This window comes from Podarcis muralis, chromosome 15 (genome assembly GCF_964188315.1).
Source record: "Podarcis muralis chromosome 15, rPodMur119.hap1.1, whole genome shotgun sequence".
Lineage (NCBI taxonomy): Eukaryota > Metazoa > Chordata > Lepidosauria > Squamata > Lacertidae > Podarcis > Podarcis muralis.
The window spans coordinates 39,871,669-39,890,845 of NC_135669.1; the positions used below are offsets into that span (position 1 = coordinate 39,871,669).

General features: G+C 45.0%; 1 protein-coding gene across 1 annotated transcript in view; it reads left to right on the forward strand.

Annotated features, from left to right (window-relative positions):
• Positions 1-19,177, forward strand: part of BCAS3 (BCAS3 microtubule associated cell migration factor) — a 457,979-nt gene that overhangs the window by 96,954 nt on the left and 341,848 nt on the right. Inside the window, 1 exon segment of the mRNA XM_077919460.1 lies at positions 2,930-3,023. Coding sequence (XP_077775586.1) covers positions 2,930-3,023 — 94 coding nt within the window.

A 19,177-nucleotide genomic window follows, 5' to 3' on the forward strand; every position in this document is an offset into this window, starting at 1 on the left:
GTCCCAGGTGTGCTACTGTCAGATGAACCTGCAGGGCCAGCACCGATCCTAGATTGAGGATGTGACACTGTCTGCCTCTGACTCAGAGGCTCCACTGCAGAAGTAGCAGTAAGACCCAAGACTCCTCTGCTGTGTCACAGCAGGAGATCAGCAGAGAGGGCTGGGCTTCTTTAAGCAGAATAGCATCTTGCAGCACAGGTGGGGCTAATAATCAGACTGCACCTGTTCTTACTCCTACAGAAGGCCTCAGGTTTAGCTTTCTCCTTTTTGGAGCAACTTCAGAGCTCTGTTTCCCAGGACACAACCTGGACTTTGCATCCAGCCTGAACCTTTCTTGTGTATTGTGTATTGCCTGAGGCTTCCCCCACCTTGCCTTGCTTTGCACCACAGGTGGCTCTTACCTGGCTGCATTGCAGTACACAACAGTAACAAGGTATGTCATCTCTGGTTGAGTTTATCCACCAAATGGCCATGGATGAGCTACCAGTTTTATTCTGAAACATTTGCCTTGGGAAATGTTTCTGTGCTACTTACTCTTCCTTATATGGTTGGCACAGGCAGAGGATGTTGCATGTTCATGTTTGTAGTGTTGTACAAGCGTTTAGAGGGACGCGGGTGGCGCTGTGGGTAAAAGCCTCAGCGCCTAGGGCTTGCCGATCGAAAGGTCGGCGGTTCGAATCCCCGCGGCGGGGTGCGCTCCCGTTGCTCGGTCCCAGCGCCTGCCAACCTAGCAGTTCGAAAGCACCCCCAGGTGCAAGTAGATAAATAGGGACCGCTTACTGGCGGGAAGGTAAACGGCGTTCCGTGTGCTGCGCTGGCTTGCCAGATGCAGCTTTGTCACGCTGGCCACGTGACCCGGAAGTGTCTGCAGACAGCGCTGGCCCCCGGCCTATAGAGTGAGATGGGCGCACAACCCTAGAGTCTGTCAAGACTGGCCCGTACGGGCAGGGGTACCTTTACCTTTACCTTTACAAGCATTTAGAAGAGGGAAATGGATGAGCACAGTGGTGCCAAGGGTTGGGTGGGCTTGGAGATGCTATCCTTGAGCAGGAACAGGCAATGCAGGGCTGCCACTATCCAGCAGCAGCAACACCATATTGACTCCTAGCTCCTCTCCCTGTAATGTGGAGCCATGTGAACACACAATGTGGCCCTGTTGTGTGTCCCCCCCCCCCCCTTCTCTCCAGCGTTGTTGGTTTCATAACTACATGGTAGGGAGAAAGGGTGGAGGAAACTGGTGCCATGGTTCAGCCTCCATTGGAAGATGTTTGGGTTGGTTGGAAGCGATTCCTTTGCTAGAAAGGTTAAAGCCTGCAGCCTGCTAGATGTCGCTAGACTCCATCTCCCATTAGCCCCAGCTAGCCAGGATGGCCAGTAGCCAGAGAAGATTGGACTTGTAACCCAGTAATGTCTACAGGGCTTCAAGTTCCCTGCACCTGGTGTAGAACGTGCCATTTTTTTCTGTCTTTACTTTCTGTGTAGAGTTTCTTCTGAACGTGACAGTATAAAAACAGGTAACTTTGTATTGTGGTACAGGAAGGGCAAGATTATAAGAGTTTCTCAAACCACATAATTAGGAAAAAACTCTATAGGTATGGGGAAAATACAAAAACCTTGTTAGAAAGGAAAACACCTATGTGGTTGTCACCAACAGAAGCCCTTGCAAGGGAAAAAAAATTATACACAGACAAATTGGAGTACATTATAGAGACTTGCTAACAGTCACTGGGGAGGAATATAAATTGAAAGGGTATGGAGAGATAAAGGATCAGGTGGCAGATTTGTTAAGTTACCATCAGTTGAATGCATCATTTAAGTTAGATAAAAAATGTGGATTTGCAGAACAAAACTTGCAGCTTGAAAGAGGCTCCAGGGTTAAAATATTATCTAAAATGTATAATTTATTACCTGAGTGGGACACAAAGGATGAAATGGTGAAATCATCGATAAGTTGGGCCAGAGACATGGGACAAAACATTGATTTTGCATTATGGGAACAACCGTGGAAATTAAATTTAACATTTATGGCATGCTACACACTAAGCGGAAAACTCATAAAGATGATGCACAGGTGGTATTTGATGCCAAACAAACTAGCAAAAATGTCAAAATCAACAAAGGGTAACTGTTGGAAATGTAAGACGGCAGAGGGATCCTTTTACCACATGTGGTGGTCGTGTAGCATAATTTAAAACTGTTGGGAAATGATCTATAATGAACTTTAAAAAATGTTTAAAAAATCATTTCCTAAAAATTCAGAAGCATTTTTGTTGGGTTTAATAACAACAGAAGTTACCAACAAAAGAGAGAAATGCGTTCCTGTATGTGGCAACAGCCGCCCGTGTGTTATTAGTGCAAAAATGAAAAACAGATAAGGTGCCAACGAAAGAAGAATGGCATATCAAATTGTTAGAATATGTGGAGGTAGGGGGGATGACCATTAGAATAAGAAATCAAAATTATAAAAGACATAAGGAGGACTGGATAGTTTTCATTGAGTATATGAAAAAGTATTATAAACAGACAATCAGCCTAGAAGGATGGTAAGATTCTCAGCAGTGTAAGAAATAACTAGAGTTAAAATAAGGAGTTGCAATAGACGGGGTGAACCAAGAAAACACAAGAAAAGGAGGAAATATAAGGAACCATGGAAGGAGAGGATGGGAAGTCAGTCAAGGAATGTGTTCTGTTTTTCTGTTATTTCTAAATTTCTATTTTATTTATTTATTTCAGAGATTCTTCTCTTTTCATAATATTTTTGTTTATACCTTGCCTGTATTGAAATATATCAGAAATGCAAATAAATGTATCACACACACACACACACACACACACACACGTAACTTTGCCACAACCCTTGGACTGTGAATGTAAAGAGGATAAAATGCAGATACGCCACTCTTCTTCTATTCTTTCTGTTACTGCGCAGGTGCTGGTAAGCGAGGACTCAGACAGCGATGGCATTGTGGCTCACTTCCCAGCACATGAGAAGCCCATCTGCTGCATGTCTTTCAACCCTAGTGGTAAGTGACTTGTTTGCTCTTCGTCTCATCATATTCTGCTTGCTACAAACACGGGGTGAGGGTGTAGCCTTCTGTTACTGTGGTTCTCGATGCAGTCTTGCTGAAAATCCAGTCCAAGAAAGTCGGATGCTGTTTCCATTTGTCAGTAGCCAAAGACATGGGCATGGTGTGGGGTTGCAGACATATAATCCTTGAGGAGGGATGCAGCTGAAGCGTAGAGCCTCTGCTTTGCTTGCCGAAGGCCCCAGGTTCAGTTGCTGGAATCTCCAGGTAAGGCTGGGAATATCCCCTGTCTAAAACCCAGAAGAATCACTGCCAGTCAGTGAGGACAACATTGAGCTAAATCAGGCATAGGCAAACTCGGCCCTCCAGATGTTTTGAGATTACAATTCCTATCATCCCTGACCACTGGTCCTGTTAGCTAGGGATGATGGGAGTTGTAGTCTCAAAACATCTGGAGGGCCGAGTTTACCTATGCCTGAGCTAAATGAACCCATTGCATAAGGCAACTCCCTATGTTCATGAGTAAGGGATGGGGGACCAGCAGCCCTCCAGATGTTACTGACTCCAGCTCCCATGGCCCCTGACTGACTGGGATTGATAGAAGCTGGAGTCCTACGGCATATGGTTCCCCATATCTGCCACTGGGGAAGGAAGACATGACTTTGTAGCGTGCTGTCCATCTTCTTACCATGCTGAGATATTGGAAGCATTATATCTGCACTGGGTCAAGAAATTGCATCCAATATCTGTAGGAAATGGGCATTAATGTATCTGAAAAGTTAGGTTAATAAAAGGTTTCCTCATCCGTTATATTCCAGTTGGAACAGACATCACACGCACAGAGATTTTTCTTATTTTATTTCTTGAGGTTTGTGCAAATATTCTCATAGATTTGACACCACTTATCCTTTTGCACTTAATGCTTAACCTGGAGATGTAACTTGGACTTCTTTCTTAGTGCCCCCCCCCCCCCGGTGATGGGTGGGGAGAGAAGTGATCTGAAAATGATATTTAAAGCCTCAAAGAAAGCACCTTTGCCCCTCTCCTTCCTACTTTCAGCTGAATAAGGCTTGTGGGCAGGTAGAATGCATCCTGTCCGTGTAATCTCGTCCAGCCGACAGCATAACTTGTTTATTATCCTTCCTACGACAAGAGTAATAACTTTTTGATTGACTGCATGGCGGTCAGTGAAACAGGGTCCGTGGAAGATCAAGAGCTTCCGCTTGCCTAAATTAATGAGTTTTAAAGTGAATTAAAATGCCTCGAAGAGGTTTGGGATGAAATCACATTTCAGAGAACAAAAATGGAATGGATGTCCTCTCTTTCCCCTGCTTACAGTGGCTAGTTGGACTTGCGCTTGACAGCCCATCTGTTATGTCAGAACTCCTTAATAACTGTGTGTGGCTCAGAGTTCTGTTGCTCTTACTGCTTGTGACAGGAGATAGTGGTGGGGAAAGGGGAAGCTGTGTTTTAATCATAGCATTTGTAGATCTTGCCATGTATTTCTGTGTGGGGCTTCTGCACTTGTGTGCCCCATTTCCAGCACCTGCCTCTGCCTACCACAGTTTTCGAACTGGGATGTAGACTTGCTAAGGAGGTGTAAACCAGCTTTGCAAAAGAAGTTAAAAATCAACACCCTCCCAGCATGCTTGTTTGTCAACACTTTCATTCATTTATTCAAAGCATTTTTATCCTGCTCTTCAGTTGAAAAGGGCTCCCCTTACATTTATCTGTGATGAGACCTTCCCTGCCCTCAGGCTTGCAATCTAAAACATTGTTGTTGGCACCCATCTGTCTCAGGAGACAATGGAGCGCCCCTCTGGGGGTGAAGTCAAACCACTGGAGAATCACAGCGCCTGCTGTGGCTGCAGAGACTGGTAACTCATAACTTCTGCCCCCAGCATTGTTTTCGCTGTGTTGGATTAAAAACAAACTTTTAGAAAATAGATGATCAACAATTTATTTTTCTCTACCCTTTCCTTCAAAAGCTCACATCAGCACACACAGGAAGACCCCATTTAATTAATTCATTGGGGTGATTTTGGGCCCGCCCTTCCACTCCAATTCTAGAGCACAAGGTGGCTTACAAAAAAGTAACCACTACCAAATAATTCATCACTTAAAAAAAATAAATTACACTTGGCCCTCCAGATGCTGTTGGACTCCAACTCCCATTATTCCTGACCGTTGGCTGTGCTGGCTAGGGCTGGTGGGAATTGGGAGTCCATCAGCATCTGGAGAACATAATTCGGAGAGCTGCAGGTCTTCCGTCCTTGCAATTTACAAATACATTAGAGCAATAATGCCGGTGTCCTTAGAATGACCCTGCGAGGTTAGCTAGGCTGAAGGAGCTCATGGTCCAAGGTCATCCAGGGAGTTTCAGCAGCAATTCAAATGCAGCAGCAATTCAAACCAATAGCCCTGTAATGTAAGCTAGGCTGAAAGAGCTCCTGGCCCAGGGTCATCTGGGGAGTTTAGCAGCAGTTTGAATGCAGCAACAATTCCAACCCATGCTGGTCCAGATCCTGCCACCCGCTGACTTTTACTTTGCCAGAGGCCACCCAGTGAGTCAAAAGGTGCGTTTGCACCCTGGTATGTGAGATCCACAGCCAAACACCACAGGATTTTTTTCCCTATTAAAAGTTTCATTAGGCGGAATTAAGCCTTGAATCATCTCCCTTATTTAAAGAGGTCCAAACAGTTTACAAACATCACGGATGCTTACAGTGACCCTGATAGAAACACATCTGACCTGTAAATGTAAATCCACAAGTTCTCCTCGACCAAAGGCGCCTCGGACTACAGTTTGGGAGGTCGTCACAGACGGGAGGAACCTACACCATAGGAGGCTGGTTGATTAAGATGTTTATGAATTGGCCTCCAAGCTCTTAATGTTGTACATGACGCTCTGCCAGGAATTCTAAGTGTGTGTAATCTTGATAACAAGAGGAGGAGGGGAAAGGATTAAATTGTTATCCAGTAGAATCAATTGCTCCATCTTAGGCCAGGCTAGACTAAACGGGCGATTTGTCTAGCCTCCGGTCTCCAGGATCTGGGCAAGCGACTCCTGTATTATTGAGCGTACATTATTAAAAGACATCTTGTAATTTAGGTTGGAATTGAGCAAGCTGCTGAGCTAATAACGGCAAAAGTTATTGAAGTAATTGTGTCTGTCCTGTCTGTTTCCACCACAAGCGGTTTAATAGGACATCAGTTTTATGTGGTCTGCTGGGCCTGAGTTGTTTTGGAATTTTCCTACAGTTCCACAGGTTCCTGAGTAAGACAGGGCTTTCCTAAGGTGGCATTAATTAGGACCTGCTGCAAAGGTTAGGGTTCATCACCTAATCCAAGGGTGAGGAACATCTGTGGCTCTATCTTGATGCCTTCAGTTTGCTCTATGGGGACAATGCAGTTGGCCTACCAGGCAGTTGTCTTCAGGTTTTATCAAGATTACATATGTCAAGCAACCTTGATCGTTCTGATGCTGTACATATACTGTACGTGGCCCTAGGAGGCCGGAGAGGAGCACTCGGCTGGGGCACCTGATTCACGCCCCCTCAAAAATTGTGTGCTTGGGGCTGTGGCCTCCCTGGTACCCACCCCCCGCGCTATACCCCTGTGTCACACCGATTCTTAGCCTTGCACACAGAGAGAGCTTAGCCGTATGTGGAGAGCCTCTGGCCCTCCAGTTGTTGCTGAACTACAGCTGCCATCATCCTTGGCCGTTGGCCATGCTGATGGGAGTTGAGAGTTTAGCAGCATCTGGAGGGGCCAAACGTTATTGTTGCTTCCAGGGAGTTGGGGTTATTGGACAGAGAGTGGGGAACTGACTTCCCAGAGGAAATGTCATAGGTTCCAGCAACACACATCATCACAAAGGTTGTTGCTGTGTATTGCAGGATTTCAGAGTTTGTTTCTGTGCAGGAAATCATAGCATGTGATATGACTCATGAAACCCATGCAATAGAGATTATCACCCCCTCCATGTCGTTTTCTTCATGGCCTGTTTTTTTTTTTAAGTCTTTGCTGTCCTGATTCCTTGGCTCATGTAGGGTTTATATTGCCCCGAGTAGCATTTATGAACAGACCGCTTCGAAGCCTGTTTATATAATGCCATTAGCACTTAACTGTTAGCAATTATACAGGCCCTGCAAAGCTATTTTCATAGGCTGTATAATAGGGCTCTTAAAAGCAGCGGCGCTACTTGTTAAAAAGGTATTCTAGTGAATTTTGGAGAAGTCCATAAAACATCGATATAAGGAGAACTTTTCATGCCTGATAATGCAGAGATGGAGTGGAAAGGAAGGGCATTGGGGGGGAGCATGAGCTGCCAAGTCTAACCTCTTCTCTAGACTAAGTGGCTTTAGGTAAACTGCTGTCCCCTCAGCCTTCTTAAGTACAATCTGGGGATAATTAGCTGTGGCCTACTTTAAAGTTGTGTTGTGAGGAATGCTGAGCAGTGCATAGAACACCCTCCAATGCCCTAAGTATTATGGGGTATGCTTAAAAGGCCCCTCTTCCTATAGTGTGATTTTTTATTTTTTTACAACAGCCTCCCCACCTATATGTTGTTATATTTGCTATGAGAATGGCTATGCCTATTCCCTGTCCTTATTTTGCTCTGTGAAATGTTGGAGAGTACAGTTAGTGCTCACTACTGATGCCTGCCCTGGGGTCATCTTTGAAAAGGTGGCTGGGTCCAGAAGTTGTCATTTTAACTCCCCACGATGCCCTGGGGTGATGCCATGTCTAGGGCACATGACGTGCAAAGTTAAAGTTTTAACATGCAAAGTTAAAATAGTCATAATAATAACAATTTAAACAATAATAATTATTTATCTGCTGCCCATCTGACTGGGTTGCCCCAGCCACTCTGGGCGGCTTCCAGCAAACTATAAAACCACAGTAGGACATCACACGTTAAAAACTTCCCTACGCAGAGCTACATAGTGGTTCCCCCACAAAGACTCTCAGGGCTGCATAGTTAGGTAAATCAGTTCAGGTCGGCTATAGGACACTTTGCTAAAGACTTCCTCAAACATGAACTAGTTCAGCCCTTCTGGAAACAAGAGGACAAGATTGAGGGATCTATCTATCTATTTATTTATTTTAAATGCTGTAAACGGGACACGCACAGCATACCAGTGAGTTGGGAGGGACGGGAGACAAGGCTTCCTTGGCTGCTCAGTATGCAACGTGCTGTGTATGGGATCTATTCATAGAAGCTGAAATTAAAGGACACCGTTAAAATGCTGTTGTGAACCAGCCAGTCCGACAGCTGCATTGAGTTTGTTTTTCAATTTCCCACTGCCTTTCTTGTTTATTAGCTGTGACTCTGAGGTCAGAATTAAAACAAACATTTTAATGGCAGCATTTACAGCGTTGGCAGTGGGCACCCCCTGGCTCGGCGCTGTGATCTGGAGTGGTGGTGGTGAGCCGTATGGGTGGCGCATGACATGCCCCTCCAGACTTTAAACATTGTCGCAACTGGAGAAACCTCCCCCACTTCTCCCTCTCAGCCCCCGTGCTGTACATTGCCAGTAAATCACATATCTGATAAGAATCGCACAATCTGGACTTTTCAGTCCAGAGGAACTGGCTACGCTTGAATTTTGTTTCAGGGGGCCCCAGGAGGGGGAAAATAAATGTATATGTACACATTTTTTCCTCCCAACCCTACACATTCCCGTGGTTTGCTCTGACAGATAATCTAAGATTCACAGGCTTTGTAAGGCGATTGCAACTGAAGGTACTTAAGGGTTCAGGTAGATGTACTCCTGTGCTGTCATGCTGCTACGTAAGAAGATCCTTCTGGATCAGATCAAAGACCTGTTTAGTCCATCATCCTATGCTCCCAGTAGCCCCCAAACAGGATGTGAGGGCCATAGCCTTCTCCTGCCGCTGTTCCCCTGAAGGTAGCATATAGTCATCATAACTAGGAGCTACTGATATCATCAACCTCCATTAATTGCATGGCTCCATTGGGAAAGCGAAGTTTATGCTCTCTCTCTCCTCTTTTTCACTCTGGCATGGGGCTGGGGGTTGATCCCGGGGAGAGAGGAGACCAGAGGGGGTGGTACTCAGAAATCAAAATGTGTCCACGGGCCCCAAAAGCTTGTTTACCCTTTAGCCAAGAACTAATGCAAAGTGTGTGTGTGTGTGTGTGTGTGTGTGTGTGTGTGTGTGTATAACAGAATCCCTTAGCCAGGATTGATCAGATGTGGCAAATAAGGTGTTGAGTCCTGGAAAGGGAAGTAGTTTTCCTAACAAGTGGAACGCAGCCACTTCATTTTCTGGCAGCCAGACCCATGGCATGGTCTTGCAAGTGGAGTGTTAAGATGACAGCTCGGTGTCCAAAGTAAATCTTCCATCCCGAGTCAACTTTGGAATAGCCCAGATTTTCTGGCACAACGCACTACTTCCACTGAGTCACCAGAAGGCCAGTCTTTTATTTGCCGTAACCAAAATGCGACCGACTGAGCCACGTTCTTTCCACAAGCCGGCAGCACTTGAGAAGCCCCCCTGTAACATGCGCCCAGCTGTGGCTGTCAGCACAAACACAAATCTAAGGATGTGTAAACCTTTGTCCCTTCTTATCTGCAAACATTTCAGCTTTCCCACGTGATGGCACCTTACATAGGACTGTCTTGTTGGTTACCTGTTTGCAAGTAAGGCAAGTGATCAGGGTGGTTTTTGCAATCTGGAAGGGAGTTACTTTTTACTTCAGATGCTGATCATGCTGCATTGACTTACAGAGTAGGTAAATAGACTGGTAACACATTTTTTTCCTCTAAGCTAACTGTTAAGGTCAATGCCTAGACTGCTGTTTTGGCAGACAGCCTTACTGTCCTCTTGCATCATCAAGCGACAGCCACCACTGCAGTGAGATCAGTGCTGCAGCTCTGGCATGTGCTGTGGTTCCCTGTCATGGAGAGAGCATAGCTCAGTAGCTGAAAGGGATGTTGGAGCATTCCACCAGAAATGGAAACATTAGCAGAAATCGTCACAATTCACATGTTTCTCCGAGATGAGGCATGGAAATCCTGCAAGTGAATGCAAACAGTATATATGCTAGCATGGGTTTGAGTCCACAGTAACATTTATGGACTGGCTGGATGCAAAGGAGAGGTGGGAGGCACCAGCTGAGGAACCCCCAAGGGAATTTAAGGACTAGTGGGAATGCAATCAGCATCTACCCCAGAACAAATTTTGATGGTATAATGGGGAGTTTTCTTGTAATTTTTTGGCACGTCTGCTGTAGAAGTAGCTGTTGTAGTAGGATGATTATTACTTCCAGTGGCAGAAGCAATATTTCAGCTTTCAATTTTTAATGCCGAAGCTTAACCCAGAGCTATAAATGTTACGATTTGAGTTAAACATTAGTGCAGTGGTAGATAAACATACATTCTATGTTGCCACTAGCATTGCTTTCGTGGTTTCCCTCGCTTAGCAGCTTCACAATGAATTAAATCTCGTACTAACTATTCTCCAGGTTCAGTTTTCCAGGTAGAAGTTAGCAATTTTGAAGGTGCAGAAACATTTTCCACACTTCTTATTTCCACTGATCATTCAGATAGTCACCCCCCCCCACCTCATTTCCTTTGGCTACTGTTGCTTCCTCACTCCAGAAACAATCATACAGGTTATGATTCCCAACCAGGGATCACACAGCAAATGGAACGATGTCACAGTGCAGCCTGGAATCTGGAAGGGACCCTAAGGGTCAATAGCGAACCATATTTGATTACATCTTGATGTCACCACGGGCAAATGAGAGCAGAGGAAATGAAAAACCAAATGCTTTTAGCAAGGAGCACTGGGAAATCACCAAGATGGGGCAGGTATCTTTCAGAGCAGCAGAAAATCTTTGCAAAAACTGAGTCAGTTGGGCTCCAACATGAAGCTGCATATTCAACTCTGCACTTTTGTTTTCTTGTCTGAGATATAGGCACTGATGGTCAGATAATGACAACGGGCAAGCAACTGAACTAGGAGCAAATGTGGGGAGGTCATTATTTTGGGGCAGAGGCAGGGAGGTGGCCAAGAGTTCTGTGCAAATGGGAAGAAGGAAGAAGCTTCCATGGCCTGACTAGGAAGTTAGGATGTCATTCCAACTGTGTACTGACCGCATGAATGAATAAAGGCTGAGAGCCAAGTCCTTAATATGGAGACAGAGGGAGAGGAAGGGAGACAGGAAATACCACAGGCTGAGTAAGGATCAACACTAATGGGAAAGATATTATTTTATTTATTTATTATTACAATTATTTATATCCCGCCTTTCAGGATACAACTAAACATTAAGCTACATTCACACACACACACACACACACACACACACACACACACACACAATCAGCAAAGTCAACTTATTAAAAAGCATATTAAAAGGGTACTTGGTAGCAGATGGTTCCTATGGAGGTTGGGTACCTAACTGGCGCCATGGAAGATAAGACTATCAGTGGCTACTAGCCACAATGACTCTGCTCTGCCTCCACAGTCAAAGATTGAAAGAAGAAGAAGAAGAAGAAGAAGAAGAAGAATTTATTTGTACCCCGCCCATCTGGCTGGGTTTCCCCAGCCACTCTGGGAGGCTTCCAACAAAGACCAAAAATACACTAAGATGTCACACATTTAAAACTCCCATGAATGCTTCTGAATACCAGTTTCTGGAAACCACGGCGGTGGGGGAACACTTTCCCACATGCATCTGCTTGGCCACTTTGAGAACAGGATGCTGGACTAGATAGACCATTGGCTGGATCCAGCAGGCTCTTCTTATGTTCTTACCTGTTGCTTCATCTTGACTGATATCCTTCCCACAAGGAAGCTGGTGGCATAACAGCCCCGCTGCAGGAGAGGAGAGAGTCCCTCTGAAGCAGGCTTTATCTTAGAACTTTAAGCTGCGAAGACGGATAGAGGAATGGTGGTGGGCATTGTGTTGGTCCATCACACAAGTGATGCCTCTCAACCCAGCCTTTGCCAAACCTGCGAGCAGGATGCGAGCACAAGAGCAATTTCTCCCTGCTGTGGTTTCCAGCAAATGATACTCAGAAGCATTAGTGTCTCTGACTATGGAGGCAGAGCATAGTTATTGTGGCTAGTAGCCTTCAATAATTCTCTCCTCCATGAATTTGTCTAATCCTTTGTTAAAGCCATCTAGTTTGGTGACCATCACTGCCTCCTACTTCTAGACCTCCTTTGCGGCCAAAGACATGTCCAGCACCTGAGACATTAAAATGCACTTGGAAGATCTGGTTCACTTTCAAAAGCCTAGTGTCCAGTAAATACGTGTTTTTCCGTTGTAATGTAGTAAATAATTGATCTTCCCTTCCACAGGCGTCACTCCTGCAGGCCGAGAGCTGTGAAAGGCAACACGTCTAATTTTTAAGCAGCAGCCCCCTCTTTGGCTCAGAGAGAGCTTTTCCACCCATTAATAACAGGGAAAATTAATGTTAGGCCTGCAGTAAAACAGATTAAACTGTGTACCCCTGTGGATGCCTGACTGCACCTCTAACAGAGCTGAAATTCCTCTGGTTAGTTAAATGTGGTATATTGAAATACGATGGTGGTCTTGGGTTAATAGTTAAAGAAGTTTAAATTGGAATTTTCTCCGCAGAAGTGTTTTCTCATTTATCAAAGTAAGTAGGGTTGGGGGCGGGGTTGTTAGATCGTTGGGAAGCCTCAATAACGCCTCACAGATTCAGCATTCTCTTCTTGGGTGACTTATCAAATTCATTTTTATGTATTTGGGGACACAAGGTTGGCAGCAACATAGTTATTTGTGAAAAATAAAGACTAGCATGGTCCAGGCTTGTTTGAACCACGGTTCCGGGATAGGTCGGTTTTTACCCAAAATGTATCAGATTTGCAGTATTGAAACCCCATTGCAAATTAGTCCTGTTTTTTATTTCCACATGGACTTCACAGTTGGAGCCAAGTGCCATGATCCCCAAAGGGTTTGTTGTTAATGTGCATATATGAATATAGGGAGCTCCCTTGGTCCATCTTGCTCAGTATTTTCTACACAGACTAGCAGCAGCTCCCTAGGCTTTCAGGCAAGGTAGATTTCCCCAGCCCTTCCTGGAGATGCCCGAGGTTTGAACCTAGGACCTTCTGGGTGCAAAGCAGTAGTTCTACACTAGGCTATGTCTCTTGTAAGGAAGGGGTCAGCCTTCATGGTCTTTATGTCAAGTGAGGGTGTCAGTGCTGTGTTGATTGAAGAGGAATCCCCCTCTGTCCAAATTTGACAGTGATTACCAAACTTGCCATTTGGAGGAGATAACTGCAGGCAGTTTGAGACTGGGCTGTCATGCCATAGCCCTGGAGAGACAGATTATCTCAGAAGGCCAACCCAGTGTCATTGTTGGATTCAGTAGCTCCTATATCTTCTTCCTTCTCTCCAAACAGCTGCTGCTTGAGCTAACCTTTCTTTATCCCATTGGCTGGCTCACCAGCCATCACTCATTTCTCTGCTAGCGTTTTCATTCTTGACTGGGCTTCATGCGTAGATTAGGCAGTGTTTCCCAACCTTGGGCCTCCAGCTGTTTTTGAACTACAATTCCCATCATCCCTGACCACTGGTCTTGCTAGCTAGGGATGATGGGAGTTGTAGTCCAAAAACAGCTGGAGGCCCAAGGTTGGGAAACACTGGATTAGAGACACCACCCTGCAGTTCAACAGAAGCTTATGGAACTTCCAGGTTCAGAAACAGAAAAATTCTCATTACCTGTGGAGCAATAGCAGGAGAGGGCTGGTGCCTCATTCATGCTGTGTAGAGTTAAAGTGCAATCCTAACCATGTCTGCTCAGAAGTAAGTCCTGTTGAGATCGAAGTAGGTTTGATTGCAGCCTTAGACAATGGCTTTGATATCACAAGACAACTCTGTATTGTGTGAGTGAGGCACTAGCCCTTTTCATTTTCAGTACCCAAACTGAGCTCACAGCCCTCCCACATACAAAAAATCCACTCCTCGTTTTCCTCCCAAGCTTTCTTCATTTTAGCAGGTGGGAAAAAGTATTGTCGTTATTGTTAAACAATTTGGAGCCAGACACCTGTGCAGATTACTGTGACTCACCCGGAGATCTGCTTGGTAGATTTCAATCTACTTTCCGCCCATCCTGAGCTAAGCTAGTGGTCATCACCACATCTTGAGGTGGTGCGTTCTATAAATTACATGTTGTGTAAAAAATGGTCCTCTCTCAAAGTAGCCCCGCTCTGTTTTGATTCACTGTTTTTGACATACATCCTTTGAGGAGGGCAATTCTGCACCAGAAGTGATCTGAATGACCCAGGCACACCTTATAGCAAAGATGTGGCAAAATACTGCTAATTGGAAGAGGAGCAAGGCCAGAACAATAAATCATTCAGACGTGACTTTGAGCTTTTGGGAGACTTTAATTACTCAGGTAAATAATTTCTCATTAGCATGCAAGCAGTTCTCTCGTGGCTTGCTAGCGTATGTCTCAGGACACAGTGTGGAAGCAAGGGATTGGATCCAAATAAGTTGTACCCATTGGAATAATATACCTGTTAGTCCTGCCCATTACTTTTAGTAGGTCTAGTCTGAGTATGACTAACATGGAATACAATCCAGCTACTTTAAGGTCACCTGTATAAAGATTCAGCTGTGTTGATGTTAGAATCATGAGATTAGTACATTTGAACCTTACAGAGGTTAAGGTTAAAATAGGTTGCATTGGTTCTACTTAGAGTAGACCCAGTTGAGTTGAAGCAATTGGCCTTAGAGGCACAAGAAAGATTGTGTTTTCTTTCCAAGATGGCAACACTCAAAGGAACCTTTTTTTTAAAAAAAAGTCTACTCTTGGCAGCTCAACCAGTGGCAAAACTATGTGCATCTAACTGGGTTTCATCAACAGCACAGCAATTAGAGAGGTGTTATAAATAGGGATGTATCTAAGAAATCTGAGCTGTGCTGGTTTCCTATATATATGTTTTTTACTTTTCTCTCTCTCTCTGTCTCTCCCTGTCTCTTCCTCTTCTTTAACTGCAAGTACCCAGCTGAGATTCCCTACCCTTTAATTTTGTCTTCTTGGGCTAACCAACTGACGCCTAGTTGAAAAGACTTATGTTGCTACACGGCCGCAGAAGCCGTCGGTTATCCCGTCGCCATCCCCGCTCGGGTCCTGGAGCCCTTTTCTGCATCTCATCAGCAAACTTTCAATCCCACCCTTTAGGCCAACCTCATCTATCAAGGGGGCAACGAGGAGAGGAAGCTCCCAAGTAAACACACAGCAGTGCCTAAACTCCTAATCATTCACGGCTTCCGCTTCCAGGCCCTATAATTAGAAGTTCTTCTTCTTCCTTGTATTCCCAGTTGACGCAAATTCTTTTTGTGGCTTGGCACCTCGCTTCAGGGCGTGGGTTTTAGTTTATGGCCAGCCCGGAGTCTGGTTTAGTCTTCTGATACTGCAGAAATAGCTCTTAAGCCACAATCTACATCTGTGCCCCCTTCTCCAACTCCCCCCTTTATGTATATCCCCTCTGCAGTTCTCCTCCCCCATCCCCAACCAGCCTTTATTTTCTTTATGCAAATGCACCTTATTTCATCCTTCACCAGATAGCATGCGTTGCAAATAGGAAGCTGTAAATTGAAGCAAATGGAAGTGCTCACTGTAACAAACTTTGGTTGTTGTTGCTGTGCGAGTGTGTGAGGTCTTTGTATCTTTTGCATGCATGGAAGGATAGTTAATTCCTCCTGAATGGGATTTTTCCATCTTCTCTGTGGATTTGAGAGGGAGGAGGGAAACTATCGCTAATTGAACTTCACTTGCAAACCCTTACCCCCCTTTTACAAATGGCTTTGAAATGTCCGCATGGCAATATCTGCTCGGCTCATAAATTCTTGCCAAGTTATTACACGTACACAAGAATTTGAACTCATTTCAGATGTTATCTGCTAAATGGGACAAATGTCAGTTTAAAAAAACCAAGCAGGAAGGCCTGGAAATTTTTTGATTATGATTATTCTCCTCCCCCACTGGCGGGGTGGTGATCATTCCTTCCAAAAATACGTTGGGGAGTGCTTGTGTTTCAGATGGAGGCATGGTGGAAGTGTGTGTTGTGAATACAGGTATAGTATTGTTATGAGTTGTGGGTGCCAGATTTCTAATCCCTATAATCCTAGCAAGTGTTAAAATATAAACCAGGCTAGCTTCCTCATGAGGTGATCACCTGGGTGAAGGGCCATTAAGAAAACAAAAGGAAGGTGATGGGCCATTAAGAGAGCAAAAGAGGTGGGCTCTGCGGCAGATGGCAAATGTGTGGCGCCCCTCCTCCACCTTGCAGATAGTGAGAAAGACACAAGCCAGAGTTTAGAGTTGAACAGTGTGTGTGTGTGATGTCACTGAGAAGAAAGGCAGCAAGCTGATAATGTCTGAAAGGCAGAACCTGACTTTGGGTGGCTGTTTGAATCTAGGCCTGAAGCTATAGGAGAAGCAAGATCCCCTTGGGGTGTTGACACTGTGAACCCCTCCATCGTAGGCTCAGGTTGTATATATGTGTAAATAAACTATAAATCGTAATGACACCATAGTTTCCACTGTGCCTTACTGTTCAAAAGGAGCCCTCGGTAAGCTCATGGAAACCCTGGAATCTCACCCCTTGGAGTTTGGGGTGACATGCAACAGTATCCTTCAAACATAGCACTGGGTTAAGAGAAGACTTGGGTAAAAGGATAATGAGAGCTATATTCACATAGGTCATAACTAAACTCTTGAATTCACTCCCATAAGCGGTAGTGAGGCCGTCAGCTTGGATAGTTTTCAAAGAGGATTGCAAAATTCATGGAGGACGAGGTTGTCAATGGTTATTAGCCATGATGGCTATGTTCTACCTTCACAGTTGGTGGCAGCATGCCTCTGAATACTATTTTCTGGGTATTGCACATGGGATAAGTACTATTGCACCATCCTGCCTGCAGGCTTCCCAGATGAGGCGTGAAGTTGGCCACTGCAAGAACATGAGCCTTTGGCTTTTGACCTTTTTGGCTTTCCAGTAGGGCTTTTCTTACACTTTTCTCTATCCTAGGATACCACATCTCTTTGACTGATGTTCTGCCAAGTCCCTACTGCCAGAACTTCAAGAACGTAGGAGTAGGAAACTTCTTTACACTGTGTCAGACCATTGTTTCATCTAGCTCAGAATTAGCCATCATAACGGGCAGCTGCAACTCTCCAGGGATTCAGGCAGGGGGTATTCTAAGATCTGGTACTCAGGCCAGAGGTAGACCAAGCCCAGACTAGATCAACATGATGCGAAACATGGTGTCAAAAATGGCAACAATGCACCTGACCTAGCAGCTCCCTTCCTTCTAGTATCAGGGGAGCCAATATGGTGACTACCAGATATTGTTGACCTCCTAGCTCTCCCATCAATGGGCACAACTAACTGCAGTCTATTTCTCTGGGTCTCCTTTGAGAATGGCTTAGTTGTATAGCAGCCAAATAGTTTGCCCAACCCTAAAGCCTACCCATTATTTGAAAGCTAAATCCACATTGTTAGGTTCTTCGTTCCTCTGCCCATGTATATTCAGAACTTCAAAAGAGGCAGGAAGGAATTGCACAAAGTACTTCTGCTGTTTGGGAGCCAAAGTGAGAAACTTCAGTGTTGAGCCACAAAAGCTGGAAACCAAAACTCCTCAGTGAGAAGTAATGAGAGATGGAAAATAGCACATAAAAAGAGAAATATATACACACATGTGTGCGAAAGGAGGTAAAGGTTCCAAAACCTCAGCAATTTATTATTTTGACTAACAATATGGAATTAAGCGCTCTCTCTCTCTCTCTCTCTCTCTCTCTCTCTCTCTCACACACACACACACACACACACACGGTTAAAGATGCTAATCATCTTCTAAGAATGTACTTGGGCACACTGCAAATTCTTGAAGCAAGGCGAGAGCCGTAGATCAAATGCGGCAAGGATTTACAAGAAATATCTCTCTTCACCTCCTTGAATCAACAGCTCTTGTGGTGGAGAGCTTCAGTCCTGCAGGTGGCTGAGTCTGCGTCGACCTGACTGATTGCCAAGAGTGGTTCTTCCGCTGACTGTTTGAGTTTTCTGCCTTATCGCCATTTTGAATCAAAACTCGATGCATTCTGCACTCTGATGCAGCTGTACTGTGTGCTCTCAAATGAAAGACTCACCATGTGAGCTGAAGGTAAAGGGTAGGTGAGCATATGTGAACATAAGAGGAGTTTCGCTGGATCAGGCTAATGGCCCATCTAGTCTGCATTTTGTTCCCACAGTGGCCAATCAGATGCTTACAGGAATCCTCCTGCCCCCAAGCAGGACTTGAGCATAACAGGAACTCTCCCTACTAGTGGTTCCCAGCAACTGGTATTCAAAGGCCTCCAGCACTGGAGATAGAACTTAGCTGAAGTGCTTAGCAGCCATTGATAGCCTTATTTTTAATGGTTTTGTCTAATCCTCTTCTAAAGCCATCCAAATCGGTGGCCATTTCTACTTCTCGTGGAAGTGCATTCCACGGTTTTAACTGTGTGAAGAAATACTTTCTTATGTTGTAAAAGAAGGACTTGAATTTTTAGGATTTAGTCTTCCTTCGCAGGATCTCTTTGGTAAAGTGCTAAAATCTCAAGGGTGCTGGGAGGAAAGCAACAGCACTTTGCCATTAGCTGCCCTCTTGTTGATGAGGTTCCTCTATAAGGCTCCTGGCTCAGGTAGTTCACTCCTCTGTCCTCACTAAGCTCCCCCTGACCTTTGAAGTAGCACTCCCTGGTTTCCAAGTTCATCCCCAGCCCCTTAGGATCTGGCAACCCTACTGGGACCTGGCAACTCTCCACAAGGATCATCAGTGTTCAGACAAGAAGCTCCTGGTTTGAATCTGCACTGATCCTAGCAGTGTTTTGGAACCTTAGCCTGGGAAGTGGTCCTTATGCACTCTTACAGGGCGCTGGATGGCAGCCAAAGTTAACATAGGTCCTCACTTGATGAAAGCCTCTTATTTGAACATGGTGACACACAGCAGACTCCTCTGTTAGGCAGGCGAAGGGCCAGATCGGATGCCATCCATCTCTCTCTTGGAAAGAGGACTCCCTTTTCCTCCCGCAGCTGCCGTATCACCATCCATCTCTTTACTCTTTCAACAAGCCAAATGATTACTGTTAAAA